The sequence below is a fragment of the Ascochyta rabiei genome, chromosome 21 (genome assembly GCF_004011695.2).
Source record: "Ascochyta rabiei chromosome 21, complete sequence".
NCBI classification, from domain to species: domain Eukaryota; kingdom Fungi; phylum Ascomycota; class Dothideomycetes; order Pleosporales; family Didymellaceae; genus Ascochyta; species Ascochyta rabiei.
The window spans coordinates 724,782-745,889 of NC_082425.1; the positions used below are offsets into that span (position 1 = coordinate 724,782).

The 21,108-nt window shown below is 52.0% G+C and overlaps 8 protein-coding genes across 9 annotated transcripts, besides 12 other annotated features; 4 read left to right on the forward strand and 4 right to left on the reverse strand.

The window, feature by feature from the left end:
• Positions 1-3,006: part of a mobile genetic element that runs on past the window's edge.
• Positions 111-514: a mobile genetic element.
• Positions 515-2,384: a mobile genetic element.
• Positions 1,244-1,410: a mobile genetic element.
• Positions 1,247-1,413: a mobile genetic element.
• Positions 2,375-3,006: a long terminal repeat.
• Positions 2,380-4,095: a mobile genetic element.
• Positions 3,007-3,010: a direct repeat.
• Positions 4,064-4,108: a mobile genetic element.
• A 679-nt stretch (positions 4,109-4,787) lies between these two features.
• EKO05_0011075 (uncharacterized protein) lies at positions 4,788-5,826 on the forward strand (the record flags this gene model as incomplete). Its single annotated transcript, XM_038943703.1, has 2 exons — positions 4,788-4,971; positions 5,021-5,826. 2 exons carry the CDS (start codon positions 4,788-4,790, stop codon positions 5,824-5,826), a joined length of 990 nt encoding a protein of 329 aa, XP_038793328.1.
• A 2,692-nt stretch (positions 5,827-8,518) lies between these two features.
• Positions 8,519-12,197, reverse strand: EKO05_0011076 (uncharacterized protein; the record flags this gene model as incomplete). 2 transcript variants are annotated; one of them, XM_059637906.1, is made up of 5 exons in its annotated part: positions 8,519-10,534; positions 10,584-10,739; positions 10,798-11,205; positions 11,255-11,669; positions 12,169-12,197. In XM_059637906.1, the coding sequence occupies 5 exons, from the start codon at positions 12,195-12,197 to the stop codon at positions 8,519-8,521; spliced, it is 3,024 nt and encodes a 1,007-aa protein (XP_059493889.1). The 2 variants fall into 2 exon arrangements, with proteins under 2 accessions (XP_059493889.1, XP_038793330.2); XM_038943734.2 differs by having other exon boundaries at positions 11,255-12,197.
• Positions 11,417-11,455: a tandem repeat.
• Positions 12,127-12,159: a tandem repeat.
• A 169-nt stretch (positions 12,198-12,366) lies between the features above and the next one.
• Positions 12,367-12,427: a tandem repeat.
• Positions 12,428-12,740: 313 nt separating this feature from the next.
• EKO05_0011077 (uncharacterized protein) lies at positions 12,741-14,428 on the reverse strand (the record flags this gene model as incomplete). Its single annotated transcript, XM_038943899.1, has 5 exons — positions 12,741-13,221; positions 13,275-13,621; positions 13,673-13,887; positions 13,944-14,256; positions 14,306-14,428. 5 exons carry the CDS (start codon positions 14,426-14,428, stop codon positions 12,741-12,743), a joined length of 1,479 nt encoding a protein of 492 aa, XP_038793332.1.
• A 242-nt stretch (positions 14,429-14,670) lies between these two features.
• On the reverse strand, positions 14,671-14,865 carry EKO05_0011078 (uncharacterized protein; the record flags this gene model as incomplete). The annotated part of the gene is made up of 1 exon (XM_059637907.1): positions 14,671-14,865. One exon carries the CDS (start codon positions 14,863-14,865, stop codon positions 14,671-14,673), a length of 195 nt encoding a protein of 64 aa, XP_059493890.1.
• An 887-nt stretch (positions 14,866-15,752) lies between these two features.
• Positions 15,753-16,613, forward strand: EKO05_0011079 (uncharacterized protein; the record flags this gene model as incomplete). The annotated part of the gene is made up of 2 exons (XM_038943805.2): positions 15,753-15,831; positions 15,877-16,613. 2 exons carry the CDS (start codon positions 15,753-15,755, stop codon positions 16,611-16,613), a joined length of 816 nt encoding a protein of 271 aa, XP_038793333.2.
• A 51-nt stretch (positions 16,614-16,664) lies between these two features.
• EKO05_0011080 (uncharacterized protein) lies at positions 16,665-17,333 on the forward strand (the record flags this gene model as incomplete). Its single annotated transcript, XM_059637908.1, has 2 exons — positions 16,665-16,795; positions 16,847-17,333. 2 exons carry the CDS (start codon positions 16,665-16,667, stop codon positions 17,331-17,333), a joined length of 618 nt encoding a protein of 205 aa, XP_059493891.1.
• A 16-nt stretch (positions 17,334-17,349) lies between these two features.
• Positions 17,350-18,461, reverse strand: EKO05_0011081 (uncharacterized protein; the record flags this gene model as incomplete). Its single annotated transcript, XM_038943871.1, has 2 exons — positions 17,350-18,228; positions 18,417-18,461. The coding sequence occupies 2 exons, from the start codon at positions 18,459-18,461 to the stop codon at positions 17,350-17,352; spliced, it is 924 nt and encodes a 307-aa protein (XP_038793334.1).
• Positions 18,462-18,821: 360 nt separating this feature from the next.
• On the forward strand, positions 18,822-21,084 carry EKO05_0011082 (Amino-acid N-acetyltransferase; the record flags this gene model as incomplete). The annotated part of the gene is made up of 2 exons (XM_038947394.2): positions 18,822-18,872; positions 18,955-21,084. The coding sequence occupies 2 exons, from the start codon at positions 18,822-18,824 to the stop codon at positions 21,082-21,084; spliced, it is 2,181 nt and encodes a 726-aa protein (XP_038793335.2).
• Positions 21,085-21,108: the final 24 nt, after the last annotated feature.

Consider the following 21,108-nt stretch of genomic DNA (forward strand, 5'->3'; position numbering starts at 1 on the left):
GCAGATATTGTTAGAGTACGTACTTTGATACGCCGGCGCTTACACTCTGCGCATCCGCCTTGTGACTTTCAATGCGCACGTCGCTTGTTCATAGACAGTTGTCAGTTAGTTACCGTGTCCGTGCGCGCAACAACCGGAGTCGCGCAACAACCGAAAACCACCTTAACGCTTAAAATTAGATAAGGCTATAGAGCCACCTACAACAGCTATTATTTTATAATTATATAGTGTAGTACTAATTAATTACTTATAAAAAAGATGTACTATTTAAATTTAGCTAGTAACTTAATATTGCGGCTACGTAATGTGGTTTTAAGTAGGAGAGCTAGGGACAGCAATAGGGGACTACAACTACTAATATTATCCCTAGGACTATGTTTTTAACGCTTTTTTAGCTAGGTTGCTTATAAAGCTTTCCTTTTACCCTTTTAAGGTAATTATATAGCTTTTGTAGCATTAAGCTCTTATTATTAATACTGCTTTTTAGCCTCCTGTTTAGCCTTCTAATTTACTGTAACGTACTCCACAGGTGAGCGGATCAAACAGGTGAGCGGATCACTCTGCCAAGACCACACCAAACCTCCACCTTACCACGCAATGCCTTAACAACAACATTAATCTACGCCCTTAAGAGAAGCTGCGATACAGCTTACGCTCTAGGCAATTAAACAAGACGTAATGCTTACTATGTAACGCGCTGCAGCTATATATAACACACCTTATAGTACACTACACACTTAATATACAGGATAACCTACACAAGCTAATTATATGCCAGTTTAACAGATTATAGACCAGACTAAGGAGGACATAATTACTAAGTACATCCTTAAGCTAGATGCACAAGGATTTGCCCCTTAGCTGGCTGCTGTAGCTAATATAGCTAATTCTTTACGTGCTAAGCACAATATAGGCCATATTAGTATAAACTGGCCTAACACGTTTATTAAGCGCTGCCCTAACCTTAAAGTAAGGTTTAATTGCAAGTACAACTACAAGAGAGCCCTCTGTAAGGATCTAGAGATTATTAGGGGCTAGTTTAGGCTTATAGCGAATGTTAAAGCTAAGTATAGCATCTAGAACAATAACACGTACAACTTTAATAAGACAGGCTTTATAATAGGCTAGATATTAACAGGAGTAGTTGTTACAGGCTTAGAGCGTTAAGGACAGCTAAAGGCAGCGCAGCAGGGTAATTAAGAGTAGACAACGGTTATATAGGGCATTAATGGCACAGGGTAGGCTATTCTACCCTTTATTATCTTTAAAGGCTGCAACCACCTCTCTGCCTGGTACAAAGAGGACAATCTGCCCTATAACTGGGTTATTGGAGTCTCTAAGAACAGATGGACTACTAACAAGCTTGGTCTAGACTGGTTAAAGCACTTTAATGCCTATACAAAGACGCGCACCTAAGGAGTACACTAGCTGCTCCTTATTAACAGCCACAAGAGCTACAACTCCCTTAACTTCTAACAATACTGTAAGGAAGCAAAGATTGTTATACTATATATACCTCTACACTTATCTTACTTCTTATAACTACTAGATATAGGTTGTTTTGCCCCTCTAAAGAAGGCATATAGGCGCTAAGCTAAGAATCTTATGTATAACTACATTACTTATATTACTAAAACTAAGTTCCTACTATGCTTTATAGACGCCTATAAGGAGACATTTACTTCTAGCAATATCTAAGAAGGCTTCTAAGGCGCTAGAATAGTCCCCCTTGACCTAGAACAGGTTATAATAGGTCTTGATGTCCGCCTACGTACCCTACCGCTACCTACTGTAGAAGATAAGCCCTAGCAGTCCTAAACCCTAAGCACTACCCTGCAATTAGGGTCGCAATTAACGCTGGTTTAAGAGAGGATTTAAAGGCATGCAAGCAGCTTACTAACTTTAATAGTTAAGGCCTTTAAAAAGCTTGCTAAAGGCGCAGCTATAGTAGCGCATAAGCTAGTGTTAGCTTAAAGGGAGATTACTAGGCTTTAAGCAGCAAATAAGGCTGCTATGCGACGTAAATTGTATAAAAGAAAGCAATTACAGCAGGAGAGAGTCCTAACAGCTAAGGAAGGCCTTTAATTAACTACTCTAACTAAGTTTGGGGCGCGTAGTAATAGTAAGAAGGCAAAGAAGCAAGTGCGTGCTAAAGGAGGGGAAGTAACCTAAAGACGCTGTACAAAGTGTTACAATATTAGACATAACTTACATACATGTAAGAAGGCTATAGAAGATGTTTCTAAATAATATTATGTACTGCACTACTGTATACAAGGCCAAAGTGGGCTAATGCAAGCTATAATAGGGTAGAAATTTGGTGTGGTCTTGGCAGAGTGATCCGCTCACCCGTTTGATCCGCTCACCTGTGGAGTACGTTATTAGCCTTCTTCTTCTTATGCACTACCTTAGCTGCCTCTTACGCTACACGCCTCTCCTCCTTCTTCTTCTCCTTAACTAGCTTCTTAGCAGCTGCTACTTCTTTACTAGTAGCTTTTCTAAGCCTCTCCTCCTTCTTCTTACGTTGTCTGACTTGCTTATAGAAGCATGCTTTGTTAACCTTTCTAGGTAACTAGAACACTGCACTACTATAGTACTCCTACTGTTACTATAAGTCTAAGGTTTTACTCTTCTTTTTGTACTTCTTCTGCGTCTTTAGAGTCTTTTTAAGGCTATCTATCTTATACTAGAGGAGTAAGGTTTTAACTAAGATATAGTAGATTAATTGTCTTATCTTTTTAATATTACTCTTACTCTAGTTTTTAACTACACGCTGCAACAACGTCTCTATTTTAAGCTAATCCTTATTGCTATAAACAGATAATAAGGACCTATCTAAATCTAAGCTCTCTAGTGTTTTAATAAAGTAGTAGAGGATAATGTTAGGATTAAGTAGATAGATACCTATTGCCTTAAAGGACTTAAGTATTAGCTTTTTAGTAAAGCTACACATCTACGCTAGCCAGAATAGGCAGAAGAAGTCTGCTCTAGTAATAGGTACGTTATTTTAAGCCTTATAGATGTGTGTTGTAACTGCTTTTAAGTATGCTATTAATAGAGGCTTAAACAGCACTATATTAAGCAGCTAGAGCGTTTAGGTTAAGTAAGGGGGAAGGATAGCTAGGAGGATCTTGTAGTTATTATAGTACTTAATAAAGTCTATTGTTACATAGGATCTGTAGCTATCTAGTATTAAAAGCCTCTACTTTCTTTGTGCTTTCTTCTTAGTGTAGTAATTAAACACCTGCTTAAGCCAGGTAAGGCCTATATCCCTATTTGTCTACCCTAAGGAAGATAATATAACTATTACAGAGTGTTTTTCTAGCTTAATTTTAGCTACCTAGTCTAATTTAATACTAGCGTTAGCTAACTTATAGATAATGCCTAGTAGTAGTACTGTTCTATTACCACACACACACGCTATAAGCGTCTACTAAGCTTAGTTACTATCCTAGATAGATGCTTTAATCTCTCTCTTTATCTACATACGCTTACTAAACATATATTTTATTCTGCCTATAATGCTAATTATAAAGCCCTTCTTATCTATATTATATATATAGCAACCCTTAATAGAGTATTTAGAGATTTTATGCTATAGTAGGTTAAAGTAGAGCGTATATTTATTATAGGAATTAGTATTATAACATAGTTAATCTATCCTAGTAGAGTAACATAAGATAAGATAGATAGAGTACTTGTTAATAAAGCAGGTAACCTAGCTCTTACTAACTAGATTTTAAGCCACTAGCAACGCAAAATTCTGGATTATCTCTCTAGTAGGTGGTAAGTAATAAGTACTAAGCAACTCTATGTACTTTATAAGCTCTATCTCCTATTATAGTGTTAAACGTTACTAGTTAATATCCTTAGTCTCCTAGGAGTCCTAAATGTGCTTGTGTCTCTAAGCTAGAGTTATGTAGTTAACGCTGAACCTAGTAGTAAAATACTAATACATAAGTTTTTTGCCTAGTTTTAGCACATTAATTGCTGTAAGCGCTTTGTTAATAGCTGCTATAGTTGTTAAGTTACAACGCGTTAAAGTATGGTGTAGTTGTGATGATTCGGTCGTTGCGCGACTCTGGTCGTTGCGCGCACGGACACGGTACTGCGGCGCAGCCAAAACCTTCAATGTTGCAGCTTGTAGAGTGCTCACGTTCAGCACGACGAACGCAGACTTCTTTACGAGATACGCATAAGCAAAACGCGTTCTGAGATGAAGATTTCTTCCACAAGGATCCATTCTCACAGCCCAGCTGATGACGACGCTACCAGAAGCGTAAACGAAATACGCCGCTAGAGCATATCATCCGTGGTAGTGTTGAGCTAGTATGAATTTGGAAGAGCGCATCATTTCTTTAACGTTATACACAGATGAATTGTTTTTCAACCCGAATCTACCATCTCAAACAAACGATCGAAGTAATGTTCTCCAGAAAGGCAACTGAGATGTCTTCAAGATCGAAGCAGACGTTATTGACAGTCACAACGTAGTTCAAACATCTAGACGCGTCAAGTCGCACCTCCTGTACACTAAAGCCCTGGTCTCGAGTTGGCCTCGACCAATCCGAACCAAACGATCACGCCCCACTTTTACAGCGTATTTCGTACACAAGCAAGGTCGAATTCAGATCTCTCATGTTTGAATTGCGGTAGACATCATGTGTTTCTGTTTTGCGCCAAGAATTGGAAGCCTGATAAGAACTGGAGACCTATTTAATTCATGTTCACACTGATTCTCCAGAAGCACCGTCCCGCTCCTGATCACAGTTTCGAATCTGATCAACATGTCAGAGCAGTACCGACCTTCTCTAGACGACCCTGCCGTTTGGGTTCCTTACCGCTATCACCCTTCACGGACTGCAGCAATCATCTTTGTTGTTGCCTTTTCCCTAACAACCCTCTTGCATACCTTCCAGTTATGCAAGAGAAAGACCAGGTATTTCATACCTCTGGTTGTCGGTGGCATATGTATGTTTCCTGCAACATCTCGCACGTCAATGCTGACTCTACGATTCAGTTGAAATCTTGGGTTACGTCGGAAGAATTCTCTCTACCAACGACCTCTGGGCTCTAGGCCCATTCATCATGCAGTCGCTGCTCCTGCTGATTGCCCCCGCCCTCTTTGCTGCGTCCATCTACATTGTGCTCGGGCGTATCATACTTATGGTCGATGGCGAACAATACTCTCTGATCCATCAAAAGTGGCTCACGAAGATTTTTGTGGCTGGCGATGTAATCAGCTTCCTGGTTCAGGCGGGAGGAGGTGGTATCCAAGCGGCTGGTTCTCTGGCACTGCTGCACGCCGGAGAGAAGATCATCGTCGTGGGCCTGTTCCTTCAGCTCACTTTCTTTGGGTTTTTCATCGTCGTCGCAGGGCTCTTTCACTACCGTTTCGCCAAAGCCAATGCTGGAGCGGCATCTAGATGCACAGACGAGTCCGGTCATGAGCACTCCTCCAAGCGCGATTTACACCGCCACTCTTCGAACTCACCCACAAGTTATGGAGATACGCGACATCCAGCCCTCAGTGTTTACAATTTACCCTGGAAACGCCACATGTACGTGTTATACGTCGCATCTGCCTTGATCATGATCAGGAGCGTATTCCGTGTGGTGGAGTACTTGCAAGGAAACAACGGGTATATCCTGCGGCATGAAGTCCATCTGTACATTTTTGATGCTCTCCTGATGCTGATTGTCATGTGCCTGTTCAACTGGATCCATCCAGCGCAGGTTACGGGCCTGTATCACCAGAGGATGGCGGAAAGCGATATGTATACGATGGAAATGCATAATAGTCACATACAGCACGAAACGGTTTAGGACCAAATGTTATGATAGTACAAGAGCTTGCATTTGGCGGCTGTTCAAAATTACACAAGTAGAGTTGGGTCGTCGACAGCATCCGTAAGCAATGGCCTGTCGATAATTCAAGGAGTCAATCTCCGGTATACAATGAGATTATCTACATGACTATAAACGGATTGTTTGTCCTATATCAGCCTTCAAACGATAATCATGTCCATAAATTACAAAGGGTATCTTATTACAACCAATCCGTCTCAAGACATGCTCGCCATGGTGACTGTGTCTTTCGTTTCATGCTGGTCATCCGCCGTAGCAACCCTCCACTCACCTAGCTGAGAATTCATAGCCTCTTGAGACTCTTTCGGCCGTAAGGACAATGGTGTTGGTGCGCGCATAGACTCCTGTGTTGAGCGAGTGAGCTCTTTCTCAGCCTCCACAGACCCGAAAGTGAGCCAATGAATGACAATAGCGTCCCAACTGACGTCCGCAACACACAATGCCAGGCATACCAGTGCCAATTCGCGACCCCCCGTAGCGTGAAACTGGACCATGTTGGCAATTGTTGGCAGCATGATGAGCATGCTTCCTATGAGGCTCTTCCACAGCAGAACTCTGATGTTACGCTGCACTGTGGTTTCCTTCCTACTTACGAGGTATGCGGGTCCTTTGCGTTGTTCATTCCAAACACACCGGAGATGGCGCTCAGTCCGTGAGGCTTGACGACAGGTCGAAGCAGGTAGAGAAAGACGCCAGTCAGCGCGGCGTCAACACCGATATCGACAGCCATGAAAGGAATTGAGACTCCGCCAGGAATTCCCATATGACAGCGTCCATCAGCTTGCACCTGAATGATGGGCCGGAGGTGGGCATCGATTGCAACTCCAAGGAACGATGCAATGACCATGACCATGCATGCCCAATTCAGCCAGTCGCGACGTCGGCGAACAGACGGAGCGCGTACGACGTGAACACGCTCAACTAGGAAGATGTAGCTATTTCCCGGTTATATAACTATGTCTGTTGACAGATTGGTCAAACTCAAGTTTTGCCCTTGCAAGCAATGTACAGGGTCAAGTAAATCCATGTTGCCGAGAAGCAGAGGCTGTGGTTATACAGGCCTTGACCAGCGAGCATGATAGCTGTAGAGAAGATGAACGCAAAGACAAGGAAGGGCAGAAGAAGCACGATCATCGATTTGATGTTGCGCGTTATCATGACACTTCGTCGCAGTCTATCGAACCGTACTCCTGCCGGAACTGTGAGTCGATTGTATTCCTTAATAATCATCTGGTCGTCACATCTCAAGGTTCCGGTCTTCTCGCCACTCGCTTTGCAGTAATTAAACATCTCTTACAGTTTGACTTCCTTGTAAGGGCGAAAACATGAGTGTGACAGGATAATCGCTCGACCTCGCAGCATATCAGTTCAGAAGGCGCTGGTATGCAAGTTGTCTTTGTTAGCACTCGCGTCTCCCCGTTTATTTTCTTCTATGCTTGCACGACCCTCTCAGCTCGATCTGCCGATGGAACGGTCTACACATATCTGTGACATCGATACTGAACCTCTGCACCGCTATCACAGGGGTGGATGTTATCCTGTTCACTTGGGGGACTGTTTGAGTAATGGCAGGTGCAAGGTTCTACACAAGTTGGGCTGCGCGCGATACCAGATCTCGTTTTCTGCAATAAATTGACATGATCAGTGCTGACATGCTACTAGAAATCAAACCTACGTTGCTGTAAAAATTGCAGTTTCCAAGCCAAACTATCAGAATTTAGAGACTACCGTCTTGCGTACAATAGCGGCGACACACTTAGACCAACCTGGTTACTAACATCTAATAACAATGCAAGATTCCTTCTAGATTAATAGTCTAAATAGAACTTATAAATGCCTTGTGTTGGAATTGTTAGGGCCAAGCGTGGCCAATATCCTCAACGCGCCTTCCAGCATCAAAAGGCTTCTCAAAACGCTCGCGAAAACCACTGCAAAACAGGCTCTGCTTAGTTTGAGCTTCCTTCACGAGCAGAGAATCGCACATGCAGGTATATGGTGATGTCAGCATTTATTTCGTCTCTGCTAATCGTCCTCAGATCTGCATGCCCGCAACCTAGCATTCGCGATCCCTACGGTACAAGCCTTGCGAGAAGAGGAATTCCTCTAGAAACTCGGACAACCCGAAACTGGAATTGTTTAGAGAAAGGACGGCTAGCCATTAGGACCTGGTGTACCCTGATACCTTGTTAAACTTACTTCCTACTCTATAGATGTTAAGCCATTGTTCAGGTCGATTGGGAATGTAGATTTTGGCGAATCATTCTTAAGCGACGAGTGACCTGGCGCCCTCAACACCCCACTTCCAGTTCGCGCCCCTGAGATCATCTTCAAAGACAAAGTCGATTATCGTATTGAAGTGTCCCCATGATCGTTCTCTGACGTCCATGTTTCTCATCGCTTGTTCTGCAACAAGGGTAGAGAAAACGGTGACTGTAGTTTGAGTGTTTGGACTTTCAGTCATGACGAAATCCAACGTTTCCGGGAAGTGCACGAAAGAACAGCGCGTGGGAGGGAAAGAACACTTGGAATGCCTTCTTCGGAGGATGGCGCTAGTGTAAATCGGCCATTTGCAAAAAGAGGAGATGGTGATGATGTTCCCTTTTCCCCAACGCCGCGCAATGTTGTGCTGAAACACCCCCCACCCGCTTCCCTACCGCTCCCCACTGCCTTTCCCCATTCGAAACCCAATCGTCGTCCTCTTGTCGTCCGTCAGTCTCCCCCACTCGAGCAGCAGCCTGAACATGTAGACTTCCATATCCTCTTTCCTGAGCACCTTCTCAGTCCAGACCTTGCCTTGCCTCGCTATAGCTTCAGCCTCCTTGGTGCGACCCTCCATCATGCGCTTGTTCCTCTCTTCAACACCGTATCCACCAAAGTAGGCGAGGATAGAGAAGAGATCGTGCAGACGCACATCAACGGGCACAAAGTGTTTCCAGGCGACGAGGCGACCGTCGTACCATTCGCGGAAGATGCCAGTTTTCAGAACGACAGAGTTTGATTGCAGGAAGGGAAGGAAGTTACTAGAGGAGCCGGCGCTGTCGGTGTCGAACAGATATCTGTAGCGCCAGTGTTGTCTGAGATCAACGGATTCTGCAATCTTGAACTCGCGAGACTGGTCGGTGCAATCACGTCCTGCACAGTGACTAAGCTCTGTGAACTGGGCATCGACTTTGGTCTCCAGCAGCCGCTTGACGTCAGATCTGCGCTTCATGATATACTCGAGATTGTCGCTATGATCGCCTTTTGGAAGCAACATCGGCAGCCGTGAAGTTGTGTTGAAATTCAGGTGATGCACCAGCCGTTGACGTAACATGCCCTTCCAGGTGCCAGTCATGCTAGTGCCTTCTTCGGTAGGACCACGCCAGAACAAGACGTCCTCCTTCTGCTGGAAAGGTGGATCGGGGTACTTCTCGTCGAAGTCGTACTTGGACTCCCCGAGGTAGTTCCGTAGGGAAGGATACCGTATGTCGATATACCCAGCTGCGCGAGTCTGGCTGAAGATGGGCACGATGCCATGAGTTCCTGACAGGTTGGATGGACTGAGGTACACGCCATGAAGACTGGCAATGTCGGGTTGGTGGCATACGTCAGCAGCCATGCTCCAGTTGGACAGGAAAGCACCCATGGAATGAGGTATGGCGCAAGTCGAACAGAATGTCTTGGTGTTCCAGTGACGTTCGTTGCGCGCGCGAGATTCGGGCGAACAAGCCACAGACCCGTACGTTTGGAAGGAAGGCCTGCGAGGGACGGCTTCGAAGAAGCGGGGGTCTGTGCGTATATTGTCGATGTTGGGCCATTCGTCTGCGCGGTCAGTGCTGAAGTCGAGTCGTGCTCGAGATGGTTCGGGTGTTGGATACGGTTGCGGGTGCTTCAGGGCCTCCTGAAGTCGATCAAAGGGGACAGCCACACGAGCTTCCGTGTCGAGGTTGAAGACGAGATCCATGTCAGGAAGGAACTCGGCAAATTGCTTTATCAATCTGGTTGCGCCGTCGATGACGAATTTGGATTCCTCGGGCACCCCGCCTAGCGCATCTGCCGAACCATCGCGAACACGCACACCTCCGACGCCTTGGTGCGTAGCCAAGACGGTTGCTGTGCGCAAGCGCAGATCGTCCGGAGTGAATGATGAGAAGAGGGCCAAGTCCTCTTCAATGTTGTCGTAGTCGTCGATTACGATGGCATTCCGTGTGACGGCGAACTGGTACCACTTGTCGAAGTAGGGGGGTGGATCTCGGTTGTAGCGTTGCTGATAGTGTACGACGGCTTGCGCAAGAGACTGGCTGCGGTGGGCTTGCGAGGCCCATTGGTCGTGCTGTATGGTTGCTAGCTTGATCAGGTGGGTGATGGGGTGCTCGAGGATGGGATCTTGGCGACGATAGACAACGAGGCCGAGGGAGAAGCAAACGAGGAGGAGAACCAACGAGGCCGACTGGTTCCTGCCCAGGCGGACGGGCACGGTGGAGCGTATGCGAGACTCGATGTTGGTATCAGTGAGCAGGTGGAGAACAAGAGCGATGGTGAGCAGGGCGAGACACAGCACAAGGCCCACGGTAGACTTTGGTGGGAAGGCGTGGGACGCGCCGGTCCCTAGTGCTCGAAGAAGGCCGATATATGCAGAGGAAAATGCAACAGTGAGGACCGCGCTCATAACGCCGTACAGTCGTGCCTGTTGGGTCAGCGTATATGGTCAGTCGGGAGGGCTTGTCTTGACCTACGGATTTTAAAAAGGCCCACGTCATAAAGGGTATCATTAACGACAATCGCAACAAGGCGAGGCAATACTCGGGAGAAAATGAGAGCATCCATTCGCGGTGCTCGGGCACGGCAGCGTAGACGGCAACGCCAGCGACAAGGAGAACGGAGGAAGAAGCCTGTGGGTGGTTAGCGGGGTTGCTATGGTGGTGGTGGTGCAGCAGGTGTGCCACGTACAACAAAGGTCAAGCCAACGAGCTGGTTGTTCGAGGTGCCATCTCGAAGCCGGATGGTGCGGTCGTCTACGGGCGAGAGGCCATCGTGCACCAGACGGTATAGGAGCTGGACGATGGCTGTGTCTAGAGCGAAGCCGAGCAACTGCAGTGTGGGCACGAGGGCGGCTGTTGAGTTTGAGACGGGGCAGATGTAGGTGGAGGGCAAAGCGCTGGTCTTGATCAGGACGAGGAAGGCGCTGATGGATAGCAGGAGGGAAGGGAGGATGTAGCGGGTCGAGTGGGCATGGGTGAAGCTGACGATGGGTTCGAGCGGCGTCTTTGGGCGTGCGTCAGGGCTCCAGGCGGGGTAGTGGCGTTTGTGGGGATGGCGGACGGTGTGGCAGAGGGCGAGCACGAGCGGGAGGAAGGCCTGGAGGAAGGGTCAGCACGGGGGCAGGTGGCATGATGACAGCACGCACGAGCGTTGAAGGGGCGCTGCACTCGACGTCCTTGAGCACGAGGTAGAAGACGCCGATGCGGCTGCATATTGCGAACAGGAGGACGGTGAGGAGGGCGCCGACTGCCTGGAGGCGCGAAGCGTTGCGGCGAGCGACCAGGCCTGCCTCGGTCCAGTGTTGCTCGGCGTGCGGTGAGGCGCGGGCGTGGGCGTGGGCGTGGGCACCAAGACGAACATGGGCGTCGCTGAGCGGTATCGCGACGTATCGCGCGGGCAGCTGTGGCTGGTGCGGTCGGCGAGGCCAGGCGTCGAGGGCGACGAGCAGCAGGCCGGTGAGCAGCAACACGATGCAGGCCGTGTGCAGGGGCTTGTCGAGGGCGAACGAGTACTCGATGGGTGTCGCAGTCGACAGGTAGCTGCTTGCTAGTACGAGGCCACTGTGGGAGCTCGTCAGCATTCATCGTCGTCGTCGTTGTCTTCATCATCGTCGTCGTCGTTGTCTTCATCATCGTCGTCGTCGTTGTCTTCATCATCGTCGTCGTCGTTGTCTTCATCATCGTCGTCGTCGTTGTCTTCATCATCGTCGTCGTCGTTGTCTTCATCATCGTCGTCGTCGTTGTCTTCATCATCGTCGTCGTCGTTGTCTTCATCATCGTCGTCGTCGTTGTCTTCATCATCGTCGTCGTCGTTGTCTTCATCATCGTCGTCGTCGTTGTCTTCATCATCGTCGTCGTCGTTGTCTTCATCATCGTCGTCGTCGTTGTCTTCATCATCGTCGTCGTCGTTGTCTTCATCATCGTCGTCGTCGTTGTCTTCATCATCGTCGTCGTCGTTGTCTTCATCATCGTCGTCGTCGTCGTCGTCGTCATCGTCCTCGTCGTCGTCCTCGTGTCGCACTGCACACTGCACACTGCACACTGCACACTGGGCACCTACCACGGAAACAAGAGGGCCTTCTTGTCCATGACCGCCGCATTGCTCGACGGCGTTCTCTAGGGCGGCGGGGCGGCGCGGCAGGAATCGCGAGACACACTGCGCATCGTCTTGGGGCTTGGGGGTCGGGCACGCAGAGAGAGAGGGCTCCACGCCGAGGTGGGAGACGTGAGCTGCCAGCTGCGAGCTGCGAGCTGCCGCCGTCTGCATCTGCGCCTGCGCCTGCACCAGTGCACCTGCGCCTGCCCCTCGCACCACCGCCACAACGAGCCAGGCGGGGAACAACAGGCCACCCACCGTCCAGGCTAGCGGCTCGTTCGGCATCTGGATTCTGGACCTGGACCTGGCTCGAATGGCTCGAATGCGCGCGGACACCCACGGTCCCATGGTCCAGCGCCGATCCTCAGGAACGCGCCTTGCGCTCCACGGGAATCACGGCATCATGTCATGGCACCACGGACGCTACCGAGCCCTGTGCTACCGGAAAACCGCAATTTGTGGGGGAGGCGAACACAATCTGCCACTTCATGCTACCGTCTACCCAGCAGATCCCCACAGCCCTGCCCGCTGTCCCGTCAATACGTCTTCTTCTCCTCGTCCACTGCCTCCGTCTGCAGCGGCGAGCCATCCTTGGCGCCGTACCCGTGCTGCACCTCCACATCGTCAGCACGTCTGCTGACGATGCCGATTTCCGTCTCATGGAAGCTGTCGGCCACGTTCCTGTACGCAGGCACCAAGTTGACACAGATTGGGTACGTCCATGCAGCCACGAAAAATACAAAGGGAACTACCATGGCAAACGCAGTCGGTGCGTAACCTGTAGCGAGGTTGGTTCTCCCTCGAGAGTCGGCGGCCACGAACAAGAGCGGAGGCACCACGGCACCGCCAGACACGCCAGCCACAATGAAGCCGGACCCACGCTTCGAGTGCTTTCCCAGCCCTCGCATGCTCAGCGCCACAATGGTCGGGAAGATGATCGACTCGAAGAACAAGACAATGAAGAGCATGCTCATGCCCGTGTTGCCACGTTCCGTAATCGCCGGTATCAGGAACACGCTGTCGTGGGTTAGCCCAGTGACAGTCAAGGACGATTCGCCATGCTCACTCACATGCAAGCTGTCATGAATACAAAAAACACCCAGCGTGGCTTGACGAATTTCATAATCGCAGACCCAACAAACCGGCCGAGGGTAAAGGTGCCTTGGGCGCCGGCCAGGAAACGCGCAGCATCGGCATTGCTCGTGGCTATGGGCCCATCAGGACCAACGCCCACAACACGGGACTCAGTCACGTAGTTGATGAATGCTCCTGCAATGCCAACCTGGGCTCCGGTGTAGCAGAACTGTGCAAACGTCGCGTGGAAGAGACGGTACTGCTGGCGGAAGGGCTTGACATCGGTGCCAGCATGCGTGACCGACGCTTGGAACGCCATGTCCGCGTCTGTAATCTCAGGAATCTGATCCATCGTCAGCAGTGGGCTGGGCGTGCTTCTGCCTCTGCAACCTACGGGCGAAAAATAGAAAACCACTGCCAGCAGGTAGACAAAGCATGCGATCGCCAGGTACACCCATTGCACGCTCTTCAGCGCATCTGCATCTTCGCCGACGTTGTTGAAGAAGACATAAGACCCCAGTACAGGTGCGACGACAGTTCCGATACCGTTGAAAGCTTGTGCGATGTTTATGCGCATTTCAGAGTATTTGGGCGGACCGCACACAGCGACTGTTGGACTGGTCAGCCCTACCTAGCCAAACGAACATGAGTAAGTGGTTACGGACGGTACGGGTTTGCAGCCGTCTCGAGCGAGCCCAGCCCGTTACCGATCACAAAGGTCGCTGCGCAAAACCCGCCAAACGAACGGTACACGAGGCATGGCCAGGCCAACAGTGCGCCGGTGCCATACAGGAAGAGACCCCAGATGAAAACTGCCTTGTAGCCCCAGTGCCTAAGCAGCCAGTTGGCGTGGCCCAGTGAAGCGAGCGGATACGCTCCAAAGTAAGCGGCTTGCAGTCCAGAAGAACGGGCGCGAGTGATTCCGAGTTGCACCTGGAAATGCTTGTTCAACGTATCAATAAGACCGTATGAGAAGCCCTGGACAACGGTCAAACACCATCGTGCTCACTGGTAGCGGCTCACTCACCCAGAGGAAGAATAGAACGGTAACCAAACAAAGTGGATAGATAGACGCACGCAACGTAAGCTCGGCAGCACTTGTGCGCTGGTCATCGCGAGTGCGCAGGGTAGGTCTCTTGAAGAACCCCATGGTACCGGTCCTCGAAGCGTTCTCCTAGATAGCAATGGCTTGATGCTTCGAACAGATTGTAGTTTCCACACAAAGGCTGCAATAAAGGGCTCGCTTGGGACTGACAACAAGGCTCGAGCGAAGAAGAGTGCGCCGTCTCCCCCTCAAGTACCTCCGCATCCCAAGACGTTTGGCGTCACTCCTCAACGAGCCATGTGCATGCCAGCCAGGTCAGCATCCCTGTCATCCCATTGCCGTGTCTTCTACAGGCTGAATGTCCCCGCGGCAGTGGCAGCCCAAGCCTTGGCTAGGCCAAGACCGGGGTAGACGCTGGGGTAGAAATCGTGGGGATCACCAGCTTTGGCGCCGTTGGTGGCATAGCGTTTTCGTGGGACGCCGAGTGAGGTGCCTATGTCGGGGAAGTGGAGACCGAGGTCACGCTGGCGTGATGTAAGCATCACAGGGGTCCTGAGATGAGCATGCAAAACCACTCTGAGCTCAAATCTCGGGCCCTGAACACTCAACGAGAATCAGTATGCTTGCTCGTTGTTTTGGTTGCGCGTATCAGAGTGAAGAGGTTTTTGTATCATGACGGTGAACGCGATCCCTCCTTGCGCCTCTGCCGTCTCCCCTCAGCGCTAGCTGCTAGGTCCCGCTGCTTGACGACCGTATCTACATACGACCACAGTCCCTTCGCAGTGTCATAGCTTTTTATTCCTCAGGTCCCTTTAAATCGCTACCATACAAAACGTTCTCCATCACACAGGTCACCGCATCCACAACATGTTTGCAAGCATACCTTCCGCAAAACACGAGCGGTAACTCCTCATGATTCGACATGGGTACAGAGCTTTACAGTGAACCGACACGAAACTTGAGGCTACGACTGCCTAGCGCTGTTCTTCGTCTCTTGCTTCGTCTCGGACTCATGAGGTACATCGAGGAAACGGAAGCTCTCGACGGCGTCATAGTTCGGACTTGGGCGGTCCCTTGGGACCAGATAGACCCCTCTCGTCGAGTAAGAGAGAAACTCATCCGAATTTAAACTCAGGTCACGGCTCGTTGGAAGCCATAGCCAACTGATGTCTGTGTCTCGAGAGACATGCCTTGAACTTGCCTTGCCTGTAAAGATGTGGTTCCTATGCTTTGGCTCAAGCTGACAAGATAGGAAACCTCAGAGCAGCTCGGCAACGACGCCACCTCACTGTCACAAGCAGCCTTGACGACGCTGCATGCACGCTTCAACAACCCATGGGTCAATCGTTCCACATCATTCGGGGTCTCTATCGCTATTGCCCATCATTCTTGACTACCTCCACGCTTTGACAAAGCTCGACACGCTGCCATGTCGCACCCAGTCGACGCTCAACCGCAGCCGGATCCTGACATGCACCCATACACCCGTCTATCCGACACCACTGCCAGTCATAGACTCTAGCGTCGTCTTTCTTCTAGCGTTAGCATTTCAGATGCGCAGAAGACATCAAACACTCGCAGGGATTCAGCGAGGGGGAGCCAGAGCGCTGTGCCATCTGGGGCAGCTCAACGACCCTCCGAACCATCAGTGGCCGAAGAGGACGCCTCGTTTGTTCCCGTACAGACCGTCCAACCCGCCTCTGGGCAGGTTGCGCCTCACTTCCGGCCGCCGCAGTGGTCACATGGGACGCATGAACCTCTTGCCACTTCTCAAGTTGTTCAACAGTCGCTTTCCAAACAACGGAACAATATTCCCGACGCCCTCGCAGCTGCTCTTCAGCTCCCGATTAGGTCCATTCCTGAGGCCGCCCAGCCAGTGTCTACAGAACCAAGCTCAGTCTCCGCTCTTCAGAACACACAAGACCGCAGGGAGCGTGAGGTTCAACCATTGCTACCGGACGCTGAGCCTGAAGCTCGAGCCACACCGTCTGGACCACTTGTTGCGAGCATGCAGCCTCAACGGCTACCGCCTCTTTCGATAAGATTGTCCAATCAGATGAGTGGGAGGTTCCAACGCTCAGGCCCCTACAAGATCCCCAGCATGTCTGTTCGCTCTCGCGTGGAATGGACTTGTCTACACGAAGAGCAATGGCTCTCCCGCGAACCCGTATTCCAGCACCTGGTGGTTCCCATGGCCTTCATGAACGATGTCATCACCTTTGTCAGGGACCTTGGCGGCGATTTTCGAAGGAGAGCTGCTCTGTTAGAAGTGATCTGTCACATGGAATAGGAACCTCTTGGGACATCCTTTGGGGAGCCTTCGCGTGATTCGATATTGTACATGCAACGGAAGTTTCGGGTCGACTACGGCGAGACTGCTGGACTCTACACCACCGTTGACAAGATGTTCTTGAAGGCTTGGGACCAGGCCATGGGCCCTGCGTTTCGCGAGCAGCGCGATGCATACAACGAGTGAGTCTTGGAAGCAGTCCGAAGTACTTACTCGCTAAACAGCCGTCTTAGATTCAAGGGCAGCCGTCTCGCACGCCTCGACGAGGGTGAGGGCGACGAGCTCATCGAGGAAATCGAGACTCTGAACCGGAGACGGCTCGCCAAGAGATACAGCTGGGCTCACAACGTCACGAGCGCACTCGCCAACCCGAGTATCGCGTCCGATATCACCAGGGAGAATCGAGGCAAGCTGTATGGTCATATTGGACAGTATTTCCTGAAGAATCCGGCACTCGAACGCGGTAATCGGCCAGGGTGGAGGTCGCATGTGATGCCTGGCCCCAGGGCCGCAAAGGCGCGGCAGCTGCGGAAACAGCGACGTCAACAATCACTCGAAGCCGCTGGAGTGCAGGGCGCTGCCGCATCCGCAGTGGTTGAGAACCAGGTCGAATGTCATGCTGGAGACTTGGAGGGCCTTGGACTGAAACTCGCACAGGTCGAGATGCAGGTTGCAGAGACACTGAGGGGGATGGGGAGGGCGAATGCTTTCACATTGTAGCTACAGAAGGACCACACTACTTCCCATTCTCAAACGCTAATCCACTCTCCTTCCGCACCGCACCATACACACTCGGGATGTCTCCCTTGTCCCCCAAGTATTCTTTCACACCTTCCAGTCGCGCCCGCACTACATCCAGACCCTTCACGCTGGCGCCACTCGCATCTGCGAGGGCTTTCGCGTGGCGGGCATCTTTGCGTGCCAGGTCAATGTGGAACAGCGGCTCGTCGCGCTTGTAGTAGTCGCCAGCCAGCATGCGCTGGGAGTAGGCAGCAAACGGACCGGAGAACATGGTCGAGATGAAAGCATGCAGGTTGTCGACCCCCAGGCCGGACTTCTCGGCCAGCACATGGCCCTCGGAGAGCTGGTTGACCATGTTCAGGATGAAGGTGTTGCCAATCACCTTCAGCAGCGTTGCGTTCCCTGCCGGCTGGTCGCTGAAGTCGATGGTCGCCCGCCCCATGACCCCGTCGCGGTAGGGCGCTAGTTTCTTCACCGACCCCGATCGCCCCGCGACTACGCACACCAGGCTCCCCGCGTCGGCCATGGCGGGCGCGCCGAAGACGGGCATCCCGACGAACTCGCCGCCCGCCGCCGTGATGCGCTTCTCCAGCGCGTTGGTCGTGTCCGGGTGGATGGTGCTGCAGTCTACAATCGTCTTGCCGGTGACATCACCCTCCAGGATGGTGTCGACGGTGGCGGTGACGGCGGCGTCGTCGCCGAGACACATGAGGATGATGTCGCTGGGCGCGACGGCATCTTGGACTGTCGAGACGACCTTGGTCTTGTCCGTGCCGATCTTGGCGGCTAGGTCGTCGGCGCGCTGCTGGGTGCGGTTGTAGAGGATCAGTGGCTTGTCGAGGTTTCCCTTGGAGACGAGGTTGGCGCACATGCCCTGGACGTGTCAGCGAGTCATGGCTGTGTGGTGGTGTGCGTGCGCGCTTTCTAGCGAAAAAGGTTCAGAACTACATGGCTTGAGCAGCTCCAGTGATGTCGCTCTTGGACGAAAGGTAGGAACGGCACGACACGAAGAGTAAGGTCTGTGGTGGTGGAAGGTTCCATCTGATAAGATCAGCGACTCACCCTCCCCATGTTGCCGAGGCCGATCCAAGCTAGTTGGGGAGCCATGTCGGTGTTGTAGTGAATTGGGGTTGTAGTGAATTGGCGTTGTAGTGAAATGGTTTGTTTGGCGGTGCTTCGAACTGTGCTCTGCCTCAAGATGTCAAGCACCTGTGTACCGCGGTGTGTAGATTTATATCCGTACGCTCATGTAGTCATGTCCGGCTTTGTCAGAATGTCGGAGCAAACCGTAATCAAGGACCGAGATGACGACGACGCAGAGCTTTTATCGATAAGGAGTCCGTCATAGCTCCGGGCTGCGGTCAACACGCACATGCGGGTTTTTCCCGCACCGCAATATCGCGCATCCACGCCTGTCTGTCTCTCAATGTACTCGCGGAGTTCAGGAGCTGGACGGTAGCATGAAGAATGGTCATTTGCAAAGCCCCGGTCTGGGGCCTGGGGCGAGCTTCGACGAAGGTGAGCACTGCCGGAGACGGGGCGGTTGACAGCCCGCTCTCTCCTCCCGTGTTGCATTGCACAGGCATTGATCGCCAGCCAGCTCCCCAGGCTCGATAGCACGAGCACCGTCGCCGCAAAGACGTCTGCTGCGCGATTGCACACGACGGCATGTCTCGGCGCCCTGAACATGCGCCGGGCATCGAGCTCCGCCAAAGAACGGCAGCGTGCGGAACGCGATCAATTGACGCGCCTCCTCAAGGAGTCGGACGCCAAGCGCGACGCTCGAAACTACATCAAGCACTTCGACGTCGCCAAGAAGACGCCTGCAGACGTTGCTCCCAGGGCCAAGTTGGCTGTCGACCCGGCCACGGCCCTCACCGGCGTGAACCTCGGCAACCTGTATGGGCCCTCTGTCTTCACGCGCGAACAGCTGCCCGAGGAGAGCTTCGCGGAGCGCTTCAAGGAGAGCGCAGAGGAGCCGCTGCATCTGGCCCTGGTGAAGCTGCGACAGCCGCAAGCGCTCGACGATGCTACCCTGGGCGCTCTTGCCTCTACCCTGAGCCAACTGGCGCAGCTGGGCCTCAGCACTGCCGTCGTGCTGGACTGCGACGACGATGCCTCGTGCGACACCGCCCACGCACGACCACCCCTCGAGACGACCATCCGAGCCCAGGCGACACGCGTCGTGGCCGCCTTGCAGAAGCACCACGAGCCGGGCGCCCTCCTGGTCGAGCATGCGCTCACCTACGCCAGCTTGGCCGGACACAGGCTGAGCACCGCACATGTGCGCGGCGATGTCGAGGTCCAGGACAACTACCTCCTCTTCCCTCTCATCGACGACGGCGTCATTCCCGTCATACCGCCTTTTGCCTACGATACGGACCTGAAGAGGGTCACGGTCCTGGCCGACGACGTCGTTCTGGCGCTGGTCCGCGAGTTTGCTGGCTTGGCAGGAGGCACCAGCAGCATAGAGAGCAACACGCACAGCCACAAGGACGTCTACGAACGGCCCATCTTGGACCGCATCATCATCTTGGATCCTCTGGGCGGCATTCCCTCCCAGAACAGGGTAGACGGCGCTCATGTCTTCGTCAATCTCGAAGCAGAGTATCGCGACATCAAGGAAGAGCTAGCCAACATGTCCCTGGATGCAAAAGCCATCAGCAGCGACAAGGCGTCAACATCGCTCGGCACTGGTAACCCTTTCTCTCGGTTCGTTGAGGACGGGATAGCTCCTCTGCCAAGTCCTTCTACAGACCACATAGGCGACGTCTTACCTTCTGACCGACATACAAAGAACCTCGTCGTGGTCGAGCGAGCCTTGAAGCTACTTCCACCATCATCGTCAGGCCTCATCGTCACCCCTTCAGAGGCTGCTACCGAAGCTCTCCCCGATCCAGACGAGTCCGGTCGTAGACCAAAGCCATCCCCCAATCCGCTGCTCCACAACGTCCTGACGGACAAGCCCATGGTATCATCCTCCCTCCCAACATCCCCGGCCAGCCGGCTTCACGATCTAAGCGCTCCCAACCCATCAACCTTCCTCAAGAAAGGCATCCCTCTGACCATGATTCCCGACCCCCGTGTTTGCGGACCGTGGCAGCCACCCTCCACAGGCTACCCCAGCATCGACCTGGCCAACGACCCACGCATCAACCTCCCCAAACTCATCGATCTGATAAATGACTCATTCCGCCGCAAGCTCGATCCAAAAGACTACCTAGCCCGCATCCACGGCCGCGTCGCGGGCATAATCATTGCAGGCGACTATGAAGGGGGCGCGATATGTACATGGGAAACGCCTTCGACGCTGCAGTCTCGCACCCCTGGCCCCTCTGCTGAATTCGGTCCTACAGCAACGGATACAGACTCGCCCTATTGGGTCCCCTATCTCGACAAATTCGCCGTTTTGACGAGCTCGCAGGGCTCAGGCGGCGTGAGCGACATCGTCTGGGCCGCACTGGTGCGGACTTGTTTCCCACGAGGTGTCGTGTGGAGGAGCCGCACTAGCAATCCCGTGAACAAGTGGTATCAGGAGAGGAGCACAGGTATGTGGAATCTCCCTGGCGAACAGTGGACTATGTTCTGGACTGTCGAGGGCGTGACAGATGGGTGGGGTGGAGCGGAAGACAAGGCCAAGGAGACGGAAATGAAGAGGTGGGATGCATATACCGACGTTTGCTCGGGAATTGAACCAAGTTGGATGGATGGTAAGAAACAACTCGATTAGCAAGCGTACACAAACATCGTGATG